General features: G+C 44.8%; 1 protein-coding gene and 1 long non-coding RNA gene across 7 annotated transcripts in view; one reads left to right on the top strand and one right to left on the bottom strand.

The window, feature by feature from the left end:
* Positions 1 to 10,886: 10,886 nt before the first annotated feature.
* LOC148223454 (uncharacterized) lies at positions 10,887 to 14,762 on the bottom strand. Of its 6 annotated transcripts, none has more exons than XR_015804276.1 (3): positions 14,124 to 14,614; positions 13,388 to 13,458; positions 10,887 to 12,933 (listed from the first exon to the last, which is right to left on the bottom strand). It is a non-coding gene; the product is annotated as an uncharacterized LOC148223454 (long non-coding RNA). The 6 variants fall into 6 exon arrangements; XR_015804278.1 differs by lacking the exon at positions 13,388 to 13,458 and having other exon boundaries at positions 10,887 to 12,215; positions 12,689 to 13,000; positions 14,124 to 14,610; XR_015804279.1 differs by lacking the exon at positions 13,388 to 13,458 and having other exon boundaries at positions 10,887 to 12,215; positions 12,689 to 12,755; positions 14,124 to 14,606.
* A 281-nt stretch (positions 14,763 to 15,043) lies between these two features.
* The window catches only part of KCNH5 (potassium voltage-gated channel subfamily H member 5), a 55,243-nt gene continuing 47,585 nt past the window's right edge, over positions 15,044 to 22,701 (top strand). Inside the window, exon 1 of the mRNA XM_088166609.1 lies at positions 15,044 to 15,137. Within this exon, the coding sequence (XP_088022735.1) occupies positions 15,065 to 15,137 (73 nt within the window). The 5' untranslated portion in view covers positions 15,044 to 15,064. The remainder of the gene's footprint in view (positions 15,138 to 22,701) is intronic.

Here is a 22,701-nt window from a genome sequence, read left to right on the forward strand (position 1 = left end):
AGCATGGAAGGGAAAGCAGGGTGATGCTCTGGGGGAGGTGTGTGAGACAGCTCCTGTATGCAGGGCACAGAGGGATGGAGAGGGATTACATCACCTGGGGAGAGGGACAAGGGCGAATGGCTTTAAGATGAGGGGAGATAGATTTAGATTTTATGTGAAATTCTTCCCTGTGAGGGTGGTGAGGCACTGGCAGAGCTTTCCCAGAGAAGCTGTGGCTGCCCCATCCCTGGGACTGTTCAAGGCCAGGTTGGATGGGGTTTTGAACAGCCTGGTCTAGTTGAAGGTGTCCCTGCCCATGGCAGGAGGTTGGAATGAGATGATCTTTAAGATCCCTTCCAACCCAAACGATTCTGTGATTTATGGGGCTGAAACAGGATTCAGAACATAAGGGCAACATGAAGCTGCAGGATTTGAGAAATAAACTTGTAGATGGAGTAAGAAAAAAACATCGAAGATTTGAATGAAAAGAATTTCAGGCAATATTTTCTACACTGAGTCTCTGTTCAGACTGCACAATATAGGATTAGTAAATCTTATTTATTAAAAGCTGAATTGTGTTATTTAATGTCCAATTAATAGATGTATTTCAGCCTCCTAGGCAAAGACAACAGATTAACTGGAGACAGACTTGCTCATGCTGCAGATCAAATTGCTTTAATCTCTTTTAAGGGTGTTCCTTACTGATGCAGCTCCTTGTTCCTCTGCCTGCTCATGCCAGCTCACAGATCACCACAGTATATTCACATTTCTAAAATACATAATGCTCTGCCTGAAACCTTCTTAAAATTGGTGACGGGTAAAGATCATCTTCAGATCCTGATCACTATAACTCATTATGTGGATCATGAAAGAGGGGAATGTATTTTCCCTGAAAATACAAACATCATATCCTTGGGCAAGTTTGGTGGTTCACTTCATAGCAGTTCTTTCCCTGAATCCATTGTGTTTATTTGCTCTGAATCTGTTCCACCATTGGAAGAGGCAGGTGGAGGAGGAAAGTGCAAGGAGAGGAGTTTAAGAGGCAGGAGATCAGGGTCATGAAAAGGAGGAAAATGGAGAGTGGTGAGTAGAAGCGTGAAATGGAGGGAGAAAGAAAAGGCTGCAAAAGGAGGGAAAGGCACAGATCCTCAGTGTGAGCTGGGAGGATGTGGGAGCCACTGGAGCTGGGCAGAGGAGCCAGCACTGAGCCTGAAATGCAGGGCACAGGGAATCTGCAGAGCTGTGATCTGAGCCATCAAGTGAATCCAATCTTCTCCTCAGCTCATGGGACTGGGCTTGGGCATCACCTGGGAGGAGGCTGAAATCTTGGAAACACTTTAGTGTCAGGAATTGATGTTACCAGGACAAAAGAATGGTTGAGAAGAGGCAGGCAGTTTTGCTTCACAGCATAGATAATTCTGATTGTATTATGTTTTCTGGTTTTGTTGGGAAAAATCTGACAGCATGAGACAACAAATGGCTTTTAACTTATTGTTTTCTCTGAGGAAAGCATTATATTTTAAAGACCTCGCCATTAAATCTGCATATACTTGGAGCCTGAAGAAAACAATCGGATGGAGCAAGGGGGAGGAAGTGGATGGAACAGCTGAAAATCTATTTGCTAAGTCCTGCAATGGAGAATATATATTTTAATGTGAAACAGTGATGACAAGGGAAGCTTTAGACAGCTTCAAAGCAAAAGCATCCAGGCAGGCAGTCCTGCAGGACTTCAAAACCTTGTGTGGAGACAAAGCTTTTTGTACATCAGAGCTTGAAATTCAAATCAAGCAGGGAGAGAGCCAAACCAACTTTGAGCATTTTGCATTTCACTTGATGTCCTTAAAGGCTGCAAGCTTCTTTATCATTTTCTTGCATCACATGCCATTTTCAGCACTGTTTTGCAGGTGTTTCTTTCCCACTTTTCTTCCAGTTTCTTTGAGTGGTTACACAGATTTGTAGTGTATCACATGTGTTTTTCAAGGTTTTGTTCAGCTGGATTCTCCTTCCCCCCCTTCAGCCTCAAAGGCAGATTTAAAGGAATCTTTCAGAGATATGACACTGCATTATTTTAAAAGCTTTGCTCTTCTTATCTTCATGGCCTTGGAGGTCACAAAGAACTATATATGAGGATAAGCATCAGGTTCCCCAGCATGGAATAAAGTCAGACTGCATTGCAAAAAACTCTTTAACGCATAAATCCAGATACTCTTGGCAGTGTCTCCCCTCTCTCCTATCACTGATGAGATGTCTTGAATTTATTTAAAAAAAAGACAGGAAGGGGGGAGTGCCAGGAAGAGCAAAAATATCCCCAAACCTCTATCAGAGGACCTGAAATAACATTTTAATTCTATCCAAATAATGCTGGTTCAAGAGTGGCTCAGTAAAGATATTTTATGACAAAAGCAGCAAAGGAATTTTGTTGCCTAACTACTGAGAGGGTTTATATTTCATTAATGAATATCCAAAAAATCATCTAATGTAGAATATTTTCAAATTAAGGGCAGAGAGGAAATTACATTTGCTTTTGTTGAAGGAGCAACTGGATATTGGAAAATTATTGCAGGCTTTGATTCAAAGAAATGCTTACAGCTTGGTTCTCCATTGCCCATGTTTTATACTGTAATTTCAGCCATGCTTCCTCCATGTGCTGCTGCAATTAAGGAACCTGGATATTTTATAAAATACAGTTCTGGCTTATCTCAGCTGTGCCAGAGATGGGGAACTGGGAGACTTTGGGCTTGGCCATATCCAGAGGCAAATGAGGTGACTGGAGGGGTGGCACCCCACATCTTGGCTCCCAGGGTGCAATATCAAACCCTGCACCAGCTGCCTCCTGATCTCAGTAAGATGAGACCCAGGTGGTTGAATTAGCACCAACCCACCCTTCTCCTGGGGCAAATAATAAAAATTGCACAAATAAGCCTGGTTTTGCCAGTGGCACTTGTTACCCTGCAGGGCACCAAGGGGCTGGGTGGCACCTGGGGGGCTCCTGGGCTCCCAGTCTGGATCCCTGGGGATTTGAGCACCCCTGCAGTGAATGGTGACACTTACAGAATGGCAGAGTGAGGAGAGGGGATTGAGAAAAGCTGTGCCCAGCCAGGTGTGGAGGGTGGAGGCAGGCAGGAAGCAATAGCTCTGCAGTGATTTTAGCAAGACAAAGGAGCAATGCTGGTTTGGCTGTGCCTGGTGTGGCTGAGGGAGATGAGGCTCATTTGGCCAGCACTCATAAAATATCTCCTCGTGTTCCCCTGCCTTTGAATGTTCTGCCTTTCCACAGAGAGTTCAGTTTGTCCGTCTTGCTCCTAACCTTGGTATCACTGGCATGCTTTTATGCTGAAGACAGAAATTAGGCTGCTCTATAAGGAGAGGCAGCTACTCCAGGAGCTGAGGTAAGGGAATGAAGTGGGATTTAAGAGGTAATGGTTTCAAACTGAGAGAGGGCTGGCTTAGATAAGATATTAGGAGGAATTTCTGGACTGTGAGAGTGGTGAGGCCCTGGTACAGGATGTTCAGAGAAGCTGTGGCTGCCCCATCCCTGGAAATGTTCAAGGCCAGGCTGGATGGGGCTCTGAGCAACCTGGTCTGGTGGAAGGTGTCCCTGCCCATGGCAGGGGGTTGGAACTGATGATCTTTAAGGTCCCTTCCAGCCCAAACCATTCTGTGATTCTGTAACACTGACAGCCACTTCAGCTCTGAGTAGTTTCTCCATGTGTGTGGTGGACACCCTAGGAGGAGGCTGCTATTGCAGACACCAGCCCTGCCCTTCCTGTCTCTGAGCAACCCTGCAGGCTGTTGCATCACAGGCTCAGACAAGAGGGGTGGCACAGGAATCCTCACAAATGTAACGACCTTAATGGTGGCATTTGCAGTAAAATGTGAGAGGATGGCAATTCCTGCTGTGTGCCTCCAATTCTGATGCTGTTTCCCGGTGAAGACAAGAGGATGACCTTTGCATTTTGCTCTGCTGCAAAGGTCTGAGCTATTTGTTGCTTCCATAACCTTAAAGGTCTTTTCCTTTAAGCTGAAATGGTTCTGTGATTCCACACTGAGTGGTGCCTTTCTGAGGGACAAGGTGCTCAGACAGCTCTGGAGGATTGGTCCAGACAGGTGGGAGGGACAGGGAGTGTTCAGCTGTGGCTGGCAGAGGTTTTTCTGAAAGGCAGAGGTACAGAGGAGTACAAGCAGCCTCCTGTCACTGACAGGAGCGATTCCTGCCTCTGAAGATATTGGCTCTTACTGCTCCTGAGACCACAGGTAGCAGGAGTCTCTCAGCATCTTCTGCTGTGCAGAGCCAGGTGAACCACTGTGCTCAACATTAACTCAACAGAAAAAGTGCTGTTGGCCAAAGGAATTTTGGTAAAAAACCCTTCACTTAACTTTTTTTTTTTTTTTTTTTTTTAATAATTCCTGAGACTTTTTTCAAGGAAGGGCAATTCCAAATTTAGGTTAAATTGACTACAGAATACACACCCAGCTGGAAATACTGTTAGTTTTCAGCTTGGATATCTCCTCAGAAACCAGTGAAATGTGTTGTGGAAAAGCTAAGAACCCCCAAGTAATTTTTGCTTTAAACACCTGACCCCCAATTAGCATTTTGCCTTTTTCTAACAGGTAACACAGAAGCCCCAGGCTGTGTGACTGCTGGTTATTTAGTCAGGAGAACAGCAGACTCAGGGGGACCTTGCTGTTCTCCACAACTCCCTGGAAGGAGGCTGAGCAGGTGGGAGTTGGGCTCTTCTCCCAGGTAACAAGTGTAGGACAAGTGGAAATGGCCTCAAGCTGTGCCAGGAGAGGTTTAGATTGGATATTAGGAATAGTTTTGCTGCTGAAGGAGTGTCAAGCACTGGCACAGGCTGCCCAGGACAGTGGTGGAGTCACCATCCCTGGAGGGATTTGAAGGATGTGTAAATGTGGCACTTGGGGACATGGTTTTGTGGTGAGCTTGGCAGTGCTGGGTAAATAGCTGGGCTCAGTGATCTTAGAGGTATTTTTTGACCCTAATGGTTCTGTGATTCCATTATTCTTCAATTTCCATATGCAGTGATTGAGGACAGGATATGGCAGATGATATAGGCTGGCTATAGGTACAGAAATATATCAGGATGTGGCTCTGTGCCTGTGAGGGAGGAGAGAAATTAATTCAGGTGAATCTGGAGCATAATCCGTGTGCCCATGTAAAACCTTAAATGTTCTGTAGGATGCTTTAGTCAGCAGTAGATGAGGAGTCCCTGTGTGCACAGGCGAGGGTTTAAGCTGTATATAACCAACAGGGGGCATTAGGTTTATGCTTATTAAATGTGTATTTCTATTCCTAGCAGAGAAAAATCTGAGTAGTTTGATTGAAAACAGCAGGATGTGAATCTTGTACCCTATAAAAGATGCAGGATTCTGTTATTTTTTTTTGTTTTATTTCCAGAAGATTTAGTAACTGTAAAAGTCTGCTTTTCTTCAGGTCTAGCCTGTATCTATTCTGAGACAAAGATAAGGGAGATAGATGTAATTAACAATCAGATGATTTTTGCATGATTTGCAGCTCAAAAAAGCACTTGAAAAGTATAAGTGTTTCTGGTACAAATTTGTTTGTATTGATAATTCCCAGTTTTCTAACCAGAAATGAATATAAGGCTGCAACGATATCTTTCTGATGGAAATGAGATTTGGCAGTGCACAAACTGCTGCCCTTAAGTTTGGAGAAACCCTTGGTCTAAATTATTTGATTACTGAATTCAAAGGACTTCAGTGAGGAGTTACAGTGCAAGCACAAATTGTGGTATTTGGAAATGAAAATAATATTTATTACAGAGATAATTATTATGGCTACAACCACTCATACTCCTGTACATGGCACTATTCATTTACACATTCCTTTTATATTTGTTTTGTATTCACAGCATTGACTGCAACGTTTTTCTCTTCACACATGAAGTGGGGAACTGTAGCCTGCTCTGCACTCCTGTTACACCTCAGCAGCTGGAAAACTGTTTTAGGTGAATTGATTTCTACAATCTGTAGTTAACTTGAGCTGTATTTGGAAACACGGAAATAGATTAAAGAATTAGATGTCAAATAGGCACTATAGCTGTGACCTGCTTTCATAAAGCAATATCAAAACAAATTATTGTCCCAAATGTACAGATGCTCTATGTTTCAATAAGTTGATTTAATTACCTGCCTTATGTTAAAATGGGTTTTACACCACCTAATAACTTCTTCCAATGTAAAGTAAAAATTAGGATTTTGAAATAAAGAAATTATCAACCTCCAGCAGTTGCAGAGTTTTTGCCTGGGGTACTCTTGTTCCCCCACTGTCAGAGAAGAGAAATTCTAATGGATCAGTGTCACACAGTTAACTCCTTCCTTCTTTAAACCCCCGTCATTAAAAAAAACCCCAAAAAACAAAAAAACCCACAACAACAAAAAAAGGCAAGACAAGTTTGGTTCATTTTTATCCAGCAAGAAGTTGTTTGGAGGGAGGGTTGGATCCAATTATTCAGTGGCTTGACTCTGAGGGACACCTCATCCTAAGACTTTATCCCCATTCCAAATGTGCTGCAGGCAGTACAAGGTCTGCAGGCTTCAGGCTGGTCACCCACTATAAACAGAAAAATGTGTTTTAACTCACACTGTTTACCTGGTACTTTGGTAAACACAAGGGAGGGAACCAGATCACCTAGAAAGATTTTTTTTTTTTTTCTTTTTTTAAAAAAAGTTGCTTGGTCAATATCCTGGAACATCCTTCCTTCTCACAGAGCAGAATTTAGTGCACCTCAGTACTTAACTCCAGCTGAACAGCATTTGAAACAGGATCTCATCTGCTGGGCCAGTTTTTGTTAGTGAAGAGTGGTGTTACTCTGTGTATCCAACAGAACAGCAAATTAGAGACACCTTTTCCATGCTAATCAATTAGTCACAGAAGATGCTGCTGCTTTCCAAAGAAGTGCTGGAGTAGCAGCTGTGTGACTTGTTATGAAAGGTCTGTGTGTCAGCAGATTCTGCCTCTACCTTGTGCTTTTCTGCAGAGCCAGCAGCAAATCCTAATAAAACTTAATGTGAGAAAACATTGCCAGAGAGGTGATAGGTTGAGATTAACTGCACTAAAAAGAGGTAATTCCATGCTAAGTCTTTTTTAACTTCTCTGAAGAGTCACTATTATAAACATACCAATTTAAGGGCTTCTTTCTGCTCCCGTGAAAATCAATATGAAAACTCACACAGAATTCATCTAAAAAAGAAAAAGCAGCCAGCCAGCCACCACTCATCCTAAACTTGGACCGCTAAACTTTCTGGCTTTCCAGTAACACAAGTTCTAATAAGCATGCTTAAACTCAAAATTAGCCCCATGCTAAGCTCTAATGACAATTTCTAAAAAAAAAAAAAAAAGATAAAATTGCAGTTGAGGTAAGCTCTGATGCAAATAATTTCCTTCTCAAAGATAATTTTTATAAACAAGTGTATATAAATAAGTTTGAAATTGGAAAAAATCCCCAACAACTTGTTCTTAACTGCATCACTCTGATTATAACATATTCCCCCCAACACTTAACTTAGATTGCCTGTGTTAAAAGCAAATGTTGTGTTTAACACCTTTTTATGGTGTTTGGGTTTTTAGGTACATAACTTCCAGGACAATTTAATATCACCCCCTTATGTCCACCCTTCAGCTGCCAGAAAGTCTTGGGATTTTCTAGTGTACTTGAAGCACAATCCCCAGGCTCTCAGAGGTATCCCTGTAACATAAAATGTGGTGAACTTTTAGTTCTGGGGAAGGTTATTTTTTAGCTCCTGCTGATTTCAGAAGAGGCTCCCAAACTGGCACAATTCTCACATGGAGAAGGGTCCAGAGAGGTGTCAGATGTGGGAATAACCTGGACCACCTCTGGGGAGGAAAATGAAGTGTCTCACTTTGCCACAGGCACTTGTGATGACTGACTGGTCTGTCCCCCTTCCTGCCAGTGCATTTTCCTGTCTGCTTCCCACATGTGTGTGCTAGCACCTGTGGAAGGACAAAAAAATTCATCATCCAAATAAAACCACAAAAAATGAGCCATGATCAGAACTAGAGCCCCAGATCCTTGAGTCATAGGACCAGGGACTCTCATCTTGCTCTTCTACAGCAAAGAAAATGTCTTCACTTTGGAATCCCCCAGAAAGCCTGGAAACCCAGTCAGACCACAGCCTATGAAGCAATCCACGCCTTGGAGTCTGCAGGAAGCCTGAAAAGCAGCTCTGATGCAGAAAATGGCTCCATTCTCCAGCAGGGTGCTTGCTCTCCTCTCATCTCCCATGTGTGGCCATGGCTCAGAAGAATGGGGGTTATTTGCTGCTGTTCCTTTCACACTCCCCCAGTTTCCCTGTGCTGGGATTGTGACCTTTGGGGTGCAAGGGGGGGATGTCATGCTGCTTGGGGCTTCTATCAGACAATGCAGACTATTATCTATCCCTGCCTGAAAAAATATCCCTTTCTGTTACTAGGATAGCATTTATTCCCGAGTTTCCTGCCCCTGTGATCCAAGGATTTATTGCTCTTTCAAATAGTCCAACCACTCCCCAAAATATGGAACCCTAGAGTCAAGAGCAGGATTTTTTAAGTGTATTGCAAACTGTACCCAGGAACGACCTGTGAGTCTGTGCAGTCCTGGCCTCTGTCATGGATTTCCTCAGAGCATTCCTGCAAGGAATATTTTGGGGTATGAATCCAGGATTACTCGAAAAGACCAAGAGAAGCAGAATGTGCTTCTGTGATGTGTTCTTAGATGGACACTACTTGAAATGCAAAATGCTTCTTCTAAGATAAACCAGTGGATGGTTTCCAATTCTGAATCTTTCCTGTGATGATTCAGCTATTGGCAAAGATAAGCTGAAGAGTATGATGTTGAAGCACTGTCTTCCCCTCTTCACATGATTGTTATTTCAGGTACTACCTGTTCAGGGTAAAAATATTTTCCCCTTTAAAAAAAACCCAACAAAAACACCCCCCCCCCCAACAACAGCAAGAATAAAAGGGCATGACCCCATTTTTCTTGGCCCTCTGTAATTAATACAGTGATTTATCTCTGTAAAGCCTGCCAATAAATTATTGGTTGCTATCAACTTATTTCTCGGATGAAACCCTGGGAGAGGAAGTTGCCATGGACTCATTAGAGCCCCCAGTGATTAACCTGGGTGCTGATAATTGCTGTCCTTATGATGGAAGAACATTTCCTCCCCTGATTCCACATTACCCTTGTGACTACTGAGCACCAACCATTTACTTTTCACATCTGACTCTGACTCTGATTTTCCCTTGTCCCAAACATTGCTTCCTGGGCATCTGCAAGCTGCCATCCTGTGGTGCTGGCCATACTGGGGTTTTACATTAAATCAGAGGAATCTTCTTTCCAAGTAGGAGTTTGAGATTTCCACCTCTTCTCTCCTGAAAGGTCTTGAACATATGAAAACTTTCACTCTTATCACTGTATGCTTCCCTACCCACAAACATGCTGCAGCATGTGTCAGGACTTTCTTCCAGGGCTAGAATTATGAGCTCTGTACCCTTGAAAATGAGGGATTTCCCTTCTTCCAGGGAGAAGGTACACACGAGTCTTGGTTTGGACCTTGCAGCACCTGCCTGATGCTGTGATAATGGACTTTGAAAGTTTTGATGCTGTTCAGTTCAAGGTGTTATTTTAGGTCGTTTCAGAAGCTTTAATGGCTCCCTGTGACTGCACAGCTGGACTCATGATAACTGAAGCACAGACCTTGCAGGTGAAGGAATATGAAAAACAACATTAATAAAATGATAATGTTTTAAAGGCTCTTTTCCCAAGTGTCTGATTCTGGCTTAAGAAAAGACTGTGGAAAAGAAAAATTGGGTTTCTAGCCATTCCAGAGAGAGGTAATGCCCATATAATGCCTGGGTTGCTTTTGACCTTATGTCCGTGCATTGCAACAGTCTTCAGTTACATTCCCCACAATATTTCAGGCATGTCTGTGTATAAACCTCCCCCAGTGACTTCTTCTGACTTGTGTGCAACTTTGGCCTGTAATATCTTTGGTGTGCCCATTAGAGAAAATGAAAGCCATGAAATAATCAGGCAAGGGCTATAAAAAGTGTCATGTTAAAGGCAAGCAAGAGCTGTTACTGTTCAATCTCCTGTCAAACAGGGATCTTCCATGAAGCTCTGCAAGTCATTCAAACCTAGGGTCTCCCACTGCCCATTCTTCCTGTATTTTCCATAAGCTCATGGGGAATGCAGAGGTTGTGATCTGGAGAAGTGCTTTGCTCTCACAGCTGTAACCAAAGCCTCCAGACACTGAGTGCATAAACTCCTGCTGAACTGGGACTCCTCTGCTAAAAGATCCTGAGTGTCTCAAGATGGGCACTGTGATTTCCCTGACCATTTTGACCTTAATCTCCCTGTGCCCCAGTTTCCTGTCTGATCCCAGTATGACGGGGTAAAATGCAGAAGATATTGAATGGTGCCTACAAAGCACCAGCAGATTAGTGGTGAGCACCAAGCAGAAAAAAATTAATCATGCCATACTTGAGCAGAGGTTGGCTGGGGTCCCAGGAATGTGGCACAGGGCCATGTTGAATGAGAAGTGTAAAAGGGAAAGGCTTAGCCATTATCCATGCACTGAGCCATCCTCAGTGCATCCCAGGTGCAGGATACATAGGGAGCCTTAATTCTTCCTAATTCCTGTGTGCTTGACTCAGCTGAATGCTGCTGCCTCCCATTCCTTCGCTTTGTACTGCCAAAGGGACTGAGGGACAGGAGATTCATAACTTCCAGGTCTACTTGTCCAGACTTAACTTGCCCAACACAACAGAGAATAAAGAATTCTCATCGGTGCCAAATTAGAATCCAGCGAGTACTTTAGGTCTGAGGTTTCATCAATACTTTCCATCAATTTTATACCAAAAGCAGTGACTTTTGTCAAGTTTTTATTGATTTCCTGTCTGCCAAAGTACTTCTTCAAATTTGTAATGGGGTAAGTAAGAAGCAAAACCCCCCAAAAGAAGGAAGGAAAGAAACTGCAATTTTTTATTTTTAGGAAAGAAACAGCAATTTATTTTCTTCTCCTCTCTATTTTTTGTCATCTAAGTATTTTTTTTCCTGGAATTATCAGGTGCTGCTATGAGCAGAGGTATTGTCTCCTTTCTGAAGGCTTTCTGAAGGCAGTGCAGAAATGCAGAAGTGATACCATCCCCTCAGCAACTTTCAGCCTCAGATTCCACCTTCATGGTGAGCAGGATGGTGGGCTCAGAGATGCTGCTTTTCTTCCTGAAGATTTCTGACAACCACCCACAGAGTTCTTGGGTTTTTGGACCCAGTAAAAGAACCCCGGACTTTATAGTCCTCCTTGCTGAGGAGAAAAAGTTGCAGTATGAGCTCCCCTGTTGTCCCACTCCAGTATCTGACAACAGATGTACTTTACTCATGAGAAAGATTTATTAGGGGTCTCATGCCTCTTAGCAGAAATGTCTCTTCTGTCACATTCTTTCGTGCAAATTCTTTGGCCTTTAAGCAGAATAATCTACCTGCTTTTCCACCATTTAACATCCTTCAAATGTCTCTCTCTGGCATCTGTTTCCCACTTGAGCTGCTGTTACAGTAATACCTGTAGGTCATTGGAAGTCAAATATTGCTGATTTGGAGTTCATATGTACGAATCACATTGTTCATAACACAAGCCCATGGTCATCTTGATGATGGTTTTTAGAATGGAAAGCCTTCTGTGTGCACCTGGGGTAGAAAACAGCTCTGAGCCTTGCCAAGGGTATTCCATGACTCAGTTCTGCTCACAATATTTTTAGACCTACGCAGGTGAGTCTCACCGGGTCCCCAGGGTGGTCCCAGGGAACCTGACTCACCTTGTTACACACAGCACTGAGAGCAAAGGAAATGTGCATCTGTTCAGCAGCTCGGATGTTCCAATGACTCAGGCTATTGGATTGGATCAGTGCCTGACCTGTTTATGCTGCTCTGTGTCTCCCTTCTCTTCTAGGAGCCCTGGGAGCGATGATTCTTCAATTCATAAATTCACAGAAGACACATTTAAAGCTCTGTGCTGTGAATAAGAACCAGTTCTGAAATGTTTAATAGTCCCTGAAGTAAAATAACCCTCTCCTGTAGGTTTGGATTCCAAGGGTCAGCTCTTCACCACACGCAGCTGAACTTCATAGCGTGTGCTGTCTCCACTTGCTGTGGGAGCTCAGTGCTTGCCCACTGCTGGGTGGATTTGGGGTATTGTGCCTTTTGTAGAAATACCAGAAAAGGGGTAAATCACCCTGAGCAGATGCTTCAAACTTCAGAAGTGAAGAAATTGTGAAGCAGAAGATGAAGGACTCGTGATTACTTTTACTCCGGCACAGTGATGTGCTCATTCCCTTTTTGCCTTTTTCCTTTTAGGAAAGGAAAACTAGTTTCTTCCCTTAAAGAAATAAAGCTTGCAAGCCAGGAAGAAAGAAGAACTAGGAGTGCTCTGATCATCCATCAGGAATGTTGTTACATTTAGCTTAGACTTCTTTTTCTTTTTAATGTTTTAACAATTAATTAATTCCTTAAAATTGAAACTATTTTGACTTACCTATTCTGGGGAAAAAAAAGCCCCGTGCATTTTAAATCACAGTGGGTTTTCTGTCACACTTAAGAACAGCTGGTTGAGACTGGGGTATTTTTGATGTGGAAAGAAGCTGCCTAGTTGTCTTTTTCCTACTTACACTGACCTCAAACCCTTCTGACAGTTTCCTGCGTGGTGGCTCGATGCTGTTTCCAAGCATAGTTCGAAGATTCCTAAAAGAAGACAAGAGTTTCTTGCAGTTCCCAGTTTGCTTTCTTTGTCAGACTCTTCTTTTCAAGGTTATCTTTAGCCTCTTCCAACATTCCAGGAAAAGAAAGAAGTGTCCTCTGGAGTTTTTTGCAGCCTTGGTATAGAAACATCCCACCACGTCTTGCCATTTCTATCTGACGTCTGTGACATTAAAAGATAGGTTTTTGGAGCTTGTCCCTCTCCATAACCTATTGTTTAATTAGTGCCACTGGAAATAAAGCAAAAGAAGTTACAGAAGAGGGATCCGAAGTTGAGGAGGTGGAGCAGGGAGGATGGAGTGACTGTTGGGCATGGCTGCCACATCAGAACAGAAAAGTTTAGTGGAAAGAGTGAACAAGAAGGCTTTTGATGAAAAGGGGAGTGGGAGGGCAAGTAGCAAGTCTTGGTTTCAAAATGAGGTTGGGAAATAAGTAGAAAAATTCAGATTGGTTAGGAGAGAGGGAACTGGGGAGCAGAGGTCCTGGCAGCACTGGCCAGACAGATCAGTCTCACAGTATTTGCCTGTGCGCTGGTGGTTTAGGTGAGATACAGCTCACTTGAGCACAAAGGTGTTGCCCTCCACCCTCCAATTACCGGGAGCAAAATTTCGCTGTACCTCGGGACAGCGCTCAGCCGGAGCATATTTTAAACCACATCACTCTAAGGAAAACCCTGAAGATGCCAGACCTGGGGGGAAAACAATGAATGTTTGACAAATCGGGTGTGGTTCACACCTCAAACTTGTTTTCTGTCAGCATGCCCAAACCGATTGTAATTGAGCTGCTTCGATCTGCATTTATTTAAATGAAAGGAAAACCAGACGTTTTCCAGGGACAGCAGTACTGGCACTCAGGAAAGAACTGTTCCAGCAACAGCTCCTGGTGTGGCAGAGATTTTAAACTTTAAGCCATGGGGTGCAGGTGACCTCAGCGTGACTTGCTGGACCAAGACTCAAGCACAGGAAGAAGCAGGTGCTTCAAGCAGGATGAATAAATAAATAAATTGATTTTTCCACAGTGGAATGATGTCCCCTGGGAGAAGCACTGCTGCTTGTGCCAACCAGGGCAGGAGTGTGCGGCACACGGGGATGTGCTCTGCAGAGCATGCTCCTGCTCTGGACAAACACTGATTTTCCATGCCTTAGTTCCTTCTACGATCCTCTCCTGTCTGCAGCAGCATGCAAAATCGGCAGAAGCAGTAGGTGGAGAAATTCCTTCCAGGATTTTACTATCCATAGCTTTAAAAAATACTATCCTAGTCAAGAAACGGCTGGAGGAAAGACGGCAGCTGGGGCAGGAATGGGCAAAGCTTACCCAGAAACTCGGGTGTGGCATCTCACGGCATTGACTCACCTGCTCCTCTGGGGCTCCGGCGCAGCCGAGCCTGGTCCCTGAATAGGAGGAGAAAAGAGGTTTCCACCCCAAATCCGCCTCCTGTTGCCTCGCACGGAGAGAGGGGGGAATCCTCCAATAAATATCTTGATGGCTTCAGGCAGGGATAGTGGCATTTAACACGTTGCGTTGCACTTTGCGTTTATCTTTGCGGGCGAAGCGCGGCCGCCTTCCAGTGTGCCACACAAGCGTTCCCGAGTGTTTTCCTTCAAACCCAACAGCTGGGGAAGAAACAAACAAACCCCAAACCCCCAAAGAACAACCACAAACAAAACAATGTACAGATGCAAAACCAGGAGGGTTGGAGGGGGTTGCGTGAGTTTCGCTCAGGGCAGAACTTCGCGGGGAAGCAGAGAAGGGGGGGATGCTCGGAGGGGCGCGGGGGATGCTCGGGATGCTCGGAGGGGCAGGGGGGATGCTCGGAAGGATACGGGGGATGCTCGGAGGGGCGGGGGGGATGTTCGGAGGGGCAGGGGGGATGCTCGGAGGGGCGCAGGGGATTCTCGGAGGGATGCGGGGAATGCTCGGAGGGATGAGGGGGATGCTCGGCGGGGCGGGGGGGATGCTGGCAGACTCCACGCCGTATCCCCCCGTATCCTCCCCATCCCCTCCCGCCTCCCCCCGTCCCCCCCGTGCCCTGGCATCCCCCGGCCCGGCGGGGCGGGCGCGCAGGCGCAGGGGGGGCGGGCGCGGCGCTGGGAGCGCGGAGCGCGGCGCGGCCCCAGACCGCGCTGCAGCCGCCGCGGGGGCGCCTCTACCATGAGCGGCCGCGGCCGCCCCTGCGCGACTCACGGGCACCGGGCGCTGCCGCCGCCGCCGCCGCCGCCGCCGGCCCCCCCCCGCCGCCGCCGCCGCCGCCGCTGCCGCCGCGCACCCCCGGCCCCCGAGCCCGGCGCTGCAGGATGCCGGGGGGCAAGAGAGGGCTGGTGGCACCGCAGAACACCTTCCTGGAGAACATCGTCCGGCGCTCCAGCGGTGAGAGATGTCCCCTGTCACGCATGCCTCCGTCTGCCCGTCCATCCATCCATCCATCCCTCCGTGCCTCCGGCTTCTCGCCCCGGCGTTGCCGCGCTGGTGGGTCGGTGCCAGAGCGGTGCCTTCAAGGAACGGGATCCGCGCATCCCCTCCGGAGCATCACCTCGCGGTCCTTACCCCGTCTCCCCGCACTTCTCACATCGCGATCGCTACTGCCAATTTGAACCTTTTTCTCTTCTATGAGACAATAAATCATCATCCCCTCCACTCATCGGGTCTTTTTTTTTTTTTTTTTGCTTCCCCCCCCCACCTTTTTCTTGTTCTTTAGTTTTGTAACAATTAGGACTCGGGGGGTTCAAAGTTTTTTGCAATTCTGTGACACTTTAAAGTCTGTGGCGAAGGTGCCGGGAAAGCGGTGAGGGAGTGACTGTGGTTTGGATGATGGTAATCCTGTGGCTGAGCAAATAGGTGAAGAACTGTCTGCAGTTGGTCATTTACGGCTCCTCTGTTAGGTGAATATTTACAGGGCTAGTTCAGGACTGTGTGGCACCCAGTCATTCCTTGCTGCTGGAATTAATTTCTCCCTTTCTAGTGCAAAGCACTAATCAAGAGCACTGTACACAGCTCCATTAAAGTTACGATGTGCTTGCAGCCCTCTGTCTCTTTGGGTGTGCTGATGTAGATGCTGCTTTAGGGAAGTCCTCTGCTAGTTACATTCATTTTTTAATGTCGTTTTTGCACTGGCACATAACTACTGAGACACAGTGTTTGCACAAATGTAGGAGAGCTTGGCTTTGGGTTTGCTAAAAGATAACTCCTTGGTCAGCCCAAGTTTAAGGTGATGCTGCTATGGGGAAGCACTGCTGTGCCAGCGCACACCTGGGGACAGGAGTGGGAAAGGTGAGCAGAGAATTCTCAGATTGAGAAGAGTTACTACATTTAGTATTAATCAAGACACCAATGGGCTGTAAAATTGTGCTGAGAAATGTTCCTTTCCACCTTTCCATATTGCACAGTGCTGGATGTACCTCACAGTCACACCAGTGTGGTCTGGTGTGCTGGCTTGGAGTGGATTTTGACAGCAGGTAGTGAATTGGTGATTCATGGATTTTTCTCATGAGCAGGAGTGGGACGAGGAGTTGGAATTTGTTTTAAAATGTTGTGTGTTAAAAGGCCAGCTTTGTATTGAGCCGTTTTTGGGGGGCTTCCTCCCTCTCATGTTGCCTCTGTCAGTTCTATGGTCGGCAGCTGACTCCTTGTCAAACCCTGTAGCTGCACGATCTCCAAGAGCTGGTTTCCCTCAACAGTGTATTTATTTCCCAGGATATTAAATGCAGGCTTAATTAATAGGCATTTATATAGCACTTTGCCTCTGACAATTTCAAAGTGTTGGGTGGAATTTAATTACACTTCATGGCTCCTTGTGGAAGAGGACACACAGAGGCTTTCTCAACCTGTTCATCAAATTGTGGCGTAAATGGGGGCTTGGGGCACCACAACTGATTTCCCTGGGTCATACAGCATGTCGGTGGCAGGGCTGGGAGCATGATTTGGGGATGCCATGGTTTTGTATCATGCTCTAATTAAATCACACATCCTCCCTGGTGAAAGCTCAGTAAAGCTTTGAGATATCAAAAACTGGAAAAGCTCAGAAGGCTTTTGAAAATTATACTTTAAAAGCATGTATCCCCTCCAGTTTTTAACCTGGTCTAATTTAGGAGCATAAATCATGCTGATCTGGTCACTCATTCTGCTTTTTCTGTGCCACTGATGATGTCTAAGCATGGTGCTAGCTAGAGAGGTAAATCTTCCCTGTTGGACACAAAGAGGAAAGTAGATTGGGAATTTGTATTTAACTCATGTAAGTTGTCAGTGTTGTGAGCTGAAATATGATTTAGTTCTTATTTGTGTCATCCAGGACATAGCCTTATTTTTCCTTTATAGAAATAGTAATTTTCATTGGATTCAGTACTGTTTAATCCAAACTTAATAGTATACAGTGGAGCAAATCTGGTTCAAGTATCTCCTGCCAGTGCTTGGTAGAAGACAAGGATTTGGTCTGCTGGCTTTCTGCTGGGTTTGTTTCTTGACTTGGATTCACCAAGTTCCAAGGGATTTTTCATTGATAGTTTGAGGAATGGGATGGAGGAAAGACTGATAATTGCTTTTTAAAGTACATCTTCAGCATTCCCCCCAAAAGCCTTTCTGTCACCGTTCCTGGTTCAGGAACATTCTCCTTTGAGATTTGTCACGTTTATGCAATCACATTGCACTTCTTGATCATAAGTCTTTTTTTAACAACCAAGAGAAGGTTTGTAGATACGGGTAATAACTTCTATTAGGCTACAGGTACTGCTGGAAAAAATCAGGCAGGTATTTCAGCAGATAGTCTCTTCTTCAGGTGAAATAGAAGCAATGGCTTCAAAATGAAGTGTTGATGGAGACAAATTACTCAGAGTTACCAGAGATGGATCCTAATAACAAAATTTGTAGACAAAATTGTAATAATTTTAAAATGTGGAAAGTCAGGACTGGGAGCATGTGTAGCGGGAACATGGTGTGCAGGCTTGGTGTGGTGTCTATCTTGGTGTTAAAAGCAATCATATATCGAATTTTCAACATTCTTTAGGCACTTTCTCTTTAGGAATGTTGAGAACCCTTCCTTTTTGCCTCAGCTTTTTGGCTGCTCATCAGGTTAAAATTGTGGGAGAAGCGCTCACAGTGTGCAGCCATGAGCAAAGCACCAAGGAGCCGAGCAGAAAGGAGAGGGGTGGCTGTCACCTGGGTGGCCATGAAACGGGGTGACCATGGCTCTTTGCCCTCTGTGTTGGAGAGTGGGAGAGCTGGGCTGCCCTGCTGGATGCCCCTCTCCATGCCAGCGTGTTTGGGAAGGATGGAGCAGCTGCCAAAGCCACGGAGAGGTCCCACGGGTGTCACCTTGCCTGGGGAAATCTCTTTTGGAGATGACTTCATGCCTTGGAGCTTGTGAAGTGCTTTAGGTCAGTGTTGAGCTTCGGTGTCTGGGCAGCATCACAGGTTGCAGGTGCTTCCCAAAGCATGGGGTGGTGCATGGCAGCCTCTGCTTTGCAGGGTCTTTGCCCTCACCACAGCTGAGCTCCGCTTAAGGAGAGTCAAAGCCCACGGGGAGCAGCAGGGTCTGTCCTTAGGGCTGCTGTGGTTGGTAAAAGGGACAAGCAGACCTGTCTTCAGGGTAACCTCAGTGCACTCTCTGCAATGTTTTTTTTTTATTTTTCTCCTTCTAAAGCACAGTGAAAATACATTGAGGCTTATCTGAGGCTCACAAAGATTGATACGATCTCGCTTCAGCCTTGGCTGTGCCCTAGATCTCAAGAGCACCAGGTGTTTTGCTGAGCTGAAAGGTGTTTTGTGAGAGCACTGGTTAAATCACATTAAGGTGTCTGCCTTTTACTGCCATTAGTATTTGGGATGTTTAATAAGGACCATCCTAAGGGCAATGTTCTCTCCCAAGATGTTCTCAGCAGGCTGTGCCTGTTATTACTGATATTATTGTTCACTTCTTCAGTGCATTTAGAGCTCCTACTGATACTGACCTGTGCTCAGCATTGTGGAAGTGCAGAGGGTACAGAATTGGGCAAGTGTCTGGATCAGGACTGGGATTTATGGACCTGTCCCATGGGCAGAGTCATCCAGCGAGTTGAGCCATGCAAGTCTGTCTTGCCTTCACAAATTCTACCAACAGAAAAATCAAGTGTATGTTAATGGCATAATTTGCTTTTAATGGTAGAGCATGAATTTGTGGAAAGGGTGACTCTGGGACCTGGCAGCAATCCACAATAAAGACTGCTAACAGTTTGGAAGGGGGATGAATTTAGTGAAAAAATGTATATAATCTTATCTTTATGATAAGAATCATCATTATTGGGTATTGTTTCTGTTGCAATAACTCTTAAAAGCTTCTTAATGAAAGTGGGTCTTTCACAAATGCATTTTGACACTGGGATGAAATCTTAGCTCTGTAAGGCTTATATGGGAATTTCAGCGTGAGTTTTAATGAATCTAGCATTTAATTACTGGCCTTTTTCAGCTTTATGCCATGTTCCTAAAAAGCAGTTCCTTCCCACAGACCTTCATGCCCTGCTGGGTCCCTGTGACTGATGGGGAAAGGATCAGTCTGTTCACAGGTGATTTTTGTAAAGGCAGGTTCCCTGGAAAGGGGGAGGAAACAAGTGTCACATCTCTAGCAGTAAGACACCTTTTAAATTTTTATTCCACTGGTATTACAGATAAAATAAGTGTTTCTTGTCTTTTCTGTTCTTATTAGCTCATGTAGGGTTCCTGTTTTCCAGGCAGGGATGTGGGACATGATACACTTGTGTTTCTCTCCCCTATATTAAAACAAGATGCATCTTCATCTGGCACCAATTAAACTACACATGCTGCACAGAGAAAGTTCTTTAAAGCAAAGTACTTCGAGTTTAGTGGATGTCTGTCACTTGGGATCCTCTGAGAAAAATGCTGAGCTCAGCAGTTCCCTAAATCCCTGCATAGAAGCAGACATGGGTTGAAAGTTTCCATCCTCCAATTGAGCTCAGAAGTTATTGAAGGGATCACCAAGGTGCTCATGTCTTCAGGGCTTTCTTTGGCATTCGAAGGCACAGGGATCCTCCTGCAGTTCCTGCAGGGTGCTTGCTGACACGCAAATCAGTGCAAAGTGGATTTTTACACTGACAAGCATTACTAGATGACATATGTGAGGGCTTTGCAACTGCAGACATCCTGTTTTCCTTGCTTTTCTAGTGGGCTTGCTGAGCACAGACAGATTAAGCGTCTCTGCTGCTGAAATTGGGGGAGTTCTGCATGGTCTAAAATGTTTATTTTTACTTTAAAAAACAGTTATGGAAGCTCTTTAATTAAGCCATTTAATTAATTTAGAAACTTAAAGAATGCCATATTGTTAGCAAAAGGAAAAGCTGGATTTCCTTGAGATATGATTAGCTGCTTTGTGGTTTTATTTCTAACTGTGACTTTGCTTTTCCTTCCTTCCTTCCTTCCTTCCTTCCTTCCTTCCTTCCTTCCTTCCTTCCTTCCTTCCTTCCTTCCTTCCTTCCTTCCTTCCTTCCTTCCTTCCTTCCTTCCTTCCTTCCTTCCTTCCTTCCTTCCTTCCTTCCTCATTTAATTCCTCGTTTTATTATTATATTTAATTTTCTTCTTATTTTTTTTCTTTTTTATCTTTTGTCCTGTGGTTGGTGGGATGGTGGGAGAGGTATCCATCCTCTCCTTTTGCAGGAAATTTGAGTGCTGCTGAGCACTTGCCACAAGAGGTCACTGCAAGAGCTGCTGCATTCCCAGGTTAATGTTGAAACCTGGGAGAAGAAAAAAAAATTAAATTGATTTTTTTTTTTTTTTAAGAAACATTTAGGTTTACATATTGCAGTTGGAAGGAGTATACAGCCAAAGAATAATGCCAGGAAGTGGAAATACATTTAATTAGCCTGTTTTACATGGTGCTGTCTGGTGGTGAAGTGGGATTTTAAGTTATTCTCTTGGATAGCTGAAGGAAATAGGATTTTCTGATTTGATAACATTAAATAATAGAAGATTTTGGAGTTGGTACTCCAATAATCTGCTTTTCAGATAAAAAGAAAGGACAATACTTGTTTAATCAGCACACTCAGGGGGCTGGCTATTGTAACTGCTAAGCCCTGGGTATCCCAAGTGGCCAGAGCCTGACTCCACACCCAGCACGGGTTCTGGGATGAGTCCTGTGGAAAGCTTTGCTTCAGCCACTGGCACAGAGAGGAGAGCACAGGGGATGCAGCCCATTTTCTGCCCAAACAGGTTTTTTTGAGAAGCAGCCAGGCTGTGTGGAACTGCAGCCAGAACTCGCTGCGGGCTCAGTGTGTGCGAGAGGAGCTCCGTGTCTGAAGAGCTCCTGTTACCACAGTTTTCTCCTCTGGGAATGGGAAGGCAGAACTCTCATTTGTATGAAGCTGGAAGTCTGGATTCTGGCTCTCCCTGAGGGTGCCTGTGTGCCTTGAGTGAGAGCTACAGCATGCTCCAGTTTAAATTTAGTCTCAGTACATCTATGTTGTGTTTTGCATAATTTTAATAGAGAGCAGATTCAGCAGTGGCATTTCGATGGTAACTGGGATAGGTGAGGGTTAGTTTAATTCTAGGATAAATGGATGTGTGAGGGAGAAACTGCGATCAGAATTGTATGAAATGTCATTTTTCAGGTAATTCATAGAGATGCTCTCATGTCCTTATTGCCTCAGAGCTCTTCCTGGGGTCAGTGATGTGCCACAGTAAAGGCAAGGGCTGTTTGTGGGCTTCCACATTCCAGATGATTGCAGTTAATTTTCTAAGTTTTGAGGTGATAAATTTCAGGCAGACCCTAATTTTTCTTCCTGAGCTTGCTTGCTAAGTTGCTGAAAGCTGCTGTGCTCCCAGCTGAGTGACTTACACGTGGATTTAATATTTCAGCCAGTGCTGGATTATTTGTCTTCTGTTTTATTTGAGAAGCAGTTTTTGGGGCAGGAAGTGGATAATTTCAGCATAGTTAGTGTGATGACACCTTGCTCTGGGTTTAGCCCTCGCTGCATCTTCAAAATATGAGTATTAAATAAAGACAGCACTGGCACAGAAAGGTGACGTAAAGAGTCAGTCCTTTGAGAGTTTATTTTTTTCAGGCAAGCAACGCTTAATGTACTGGGTAAATTGGATGACACTGATGTTTTGCATGCTTTAAAGACACTGGGGAAATTACAGCTTTGTTAGAAAACAGCACTGTGGTTTTACAGACAGGAGTACAAAGTGCTGGTGGAGGTTGCTGCTTTAAGAACAGAGGTTTGTCTGCAGCCAGCCTCAGAGCTGGAGGGATTCTGGTGCCTGTTGAGGCAGATTTCAGAGGGCTGTGTCCTCCAAGAGGGCTTAGGATCTTCCTCTGTATTCCATGGGGACACAGCACATCTTGAGCACGTGGCTGGAGTCACACAGGCTGTAACACTGGGTATTGGCAGGGCCAAGACTGGCTCAGGAAAGCTAAGAAAATTAAAAAGGAGAACTTTTTTAGTACACCCCTCTCGAGTACACCCACAGAGGAGCACCACCAGTTTTCCAAGGTGCTCTAAACAAGTCTGCAGCAATATGCTGACCCTGTGCAGTTTTGAGGAGAATCAACTGACAGCAGATGAAGTGGTTTGGGGCTTTCATATTTGCAAAAAAAGGGCAAATTCCAGATATTTCCCTGCCCCCACGAGGTCTGAGCTGCCTTTGCTGTGCAGTGGTTGTTCAGAAGGACAGCTCTGTGTAAAGTTGATTGAGTCCGGAATTTGTTCCTAGATGGAAACGGTGCTTCTTTTTGTTATTATAATCATTATTGTTGTTTGTGTTCTGCTACTACTTTACTTTCTTTAGAGCATCTTTTCAGTGGTGACCTTTCTAAAAAAGGTCAGCTGTCAGTTTCTTGGGAAGAGAGGGAATTCTCAAACACAGTGATTTAAACAATTTTTGTTGCAAGTGGTACCCAAGCATTCTTGAGAAAAAAATGATTAGAGACAACGTTTCTCACTTGGTTAAGCAT

This window comes from Sturnus vulgaris, chromosome 6, assembly GCF_052056855.1.
Source record: "Sturnus vulgaris isolate bStuVul1 chromosome 6, bStuVul1.hap1, whole genome shotgun sequence".
NCBI classification, from domain to species: Eukaryota; Metazoa; Chordata; class Aves; order Passeriformes; family Sturnidae; genus Sturnus; species Sturnus vulgaris.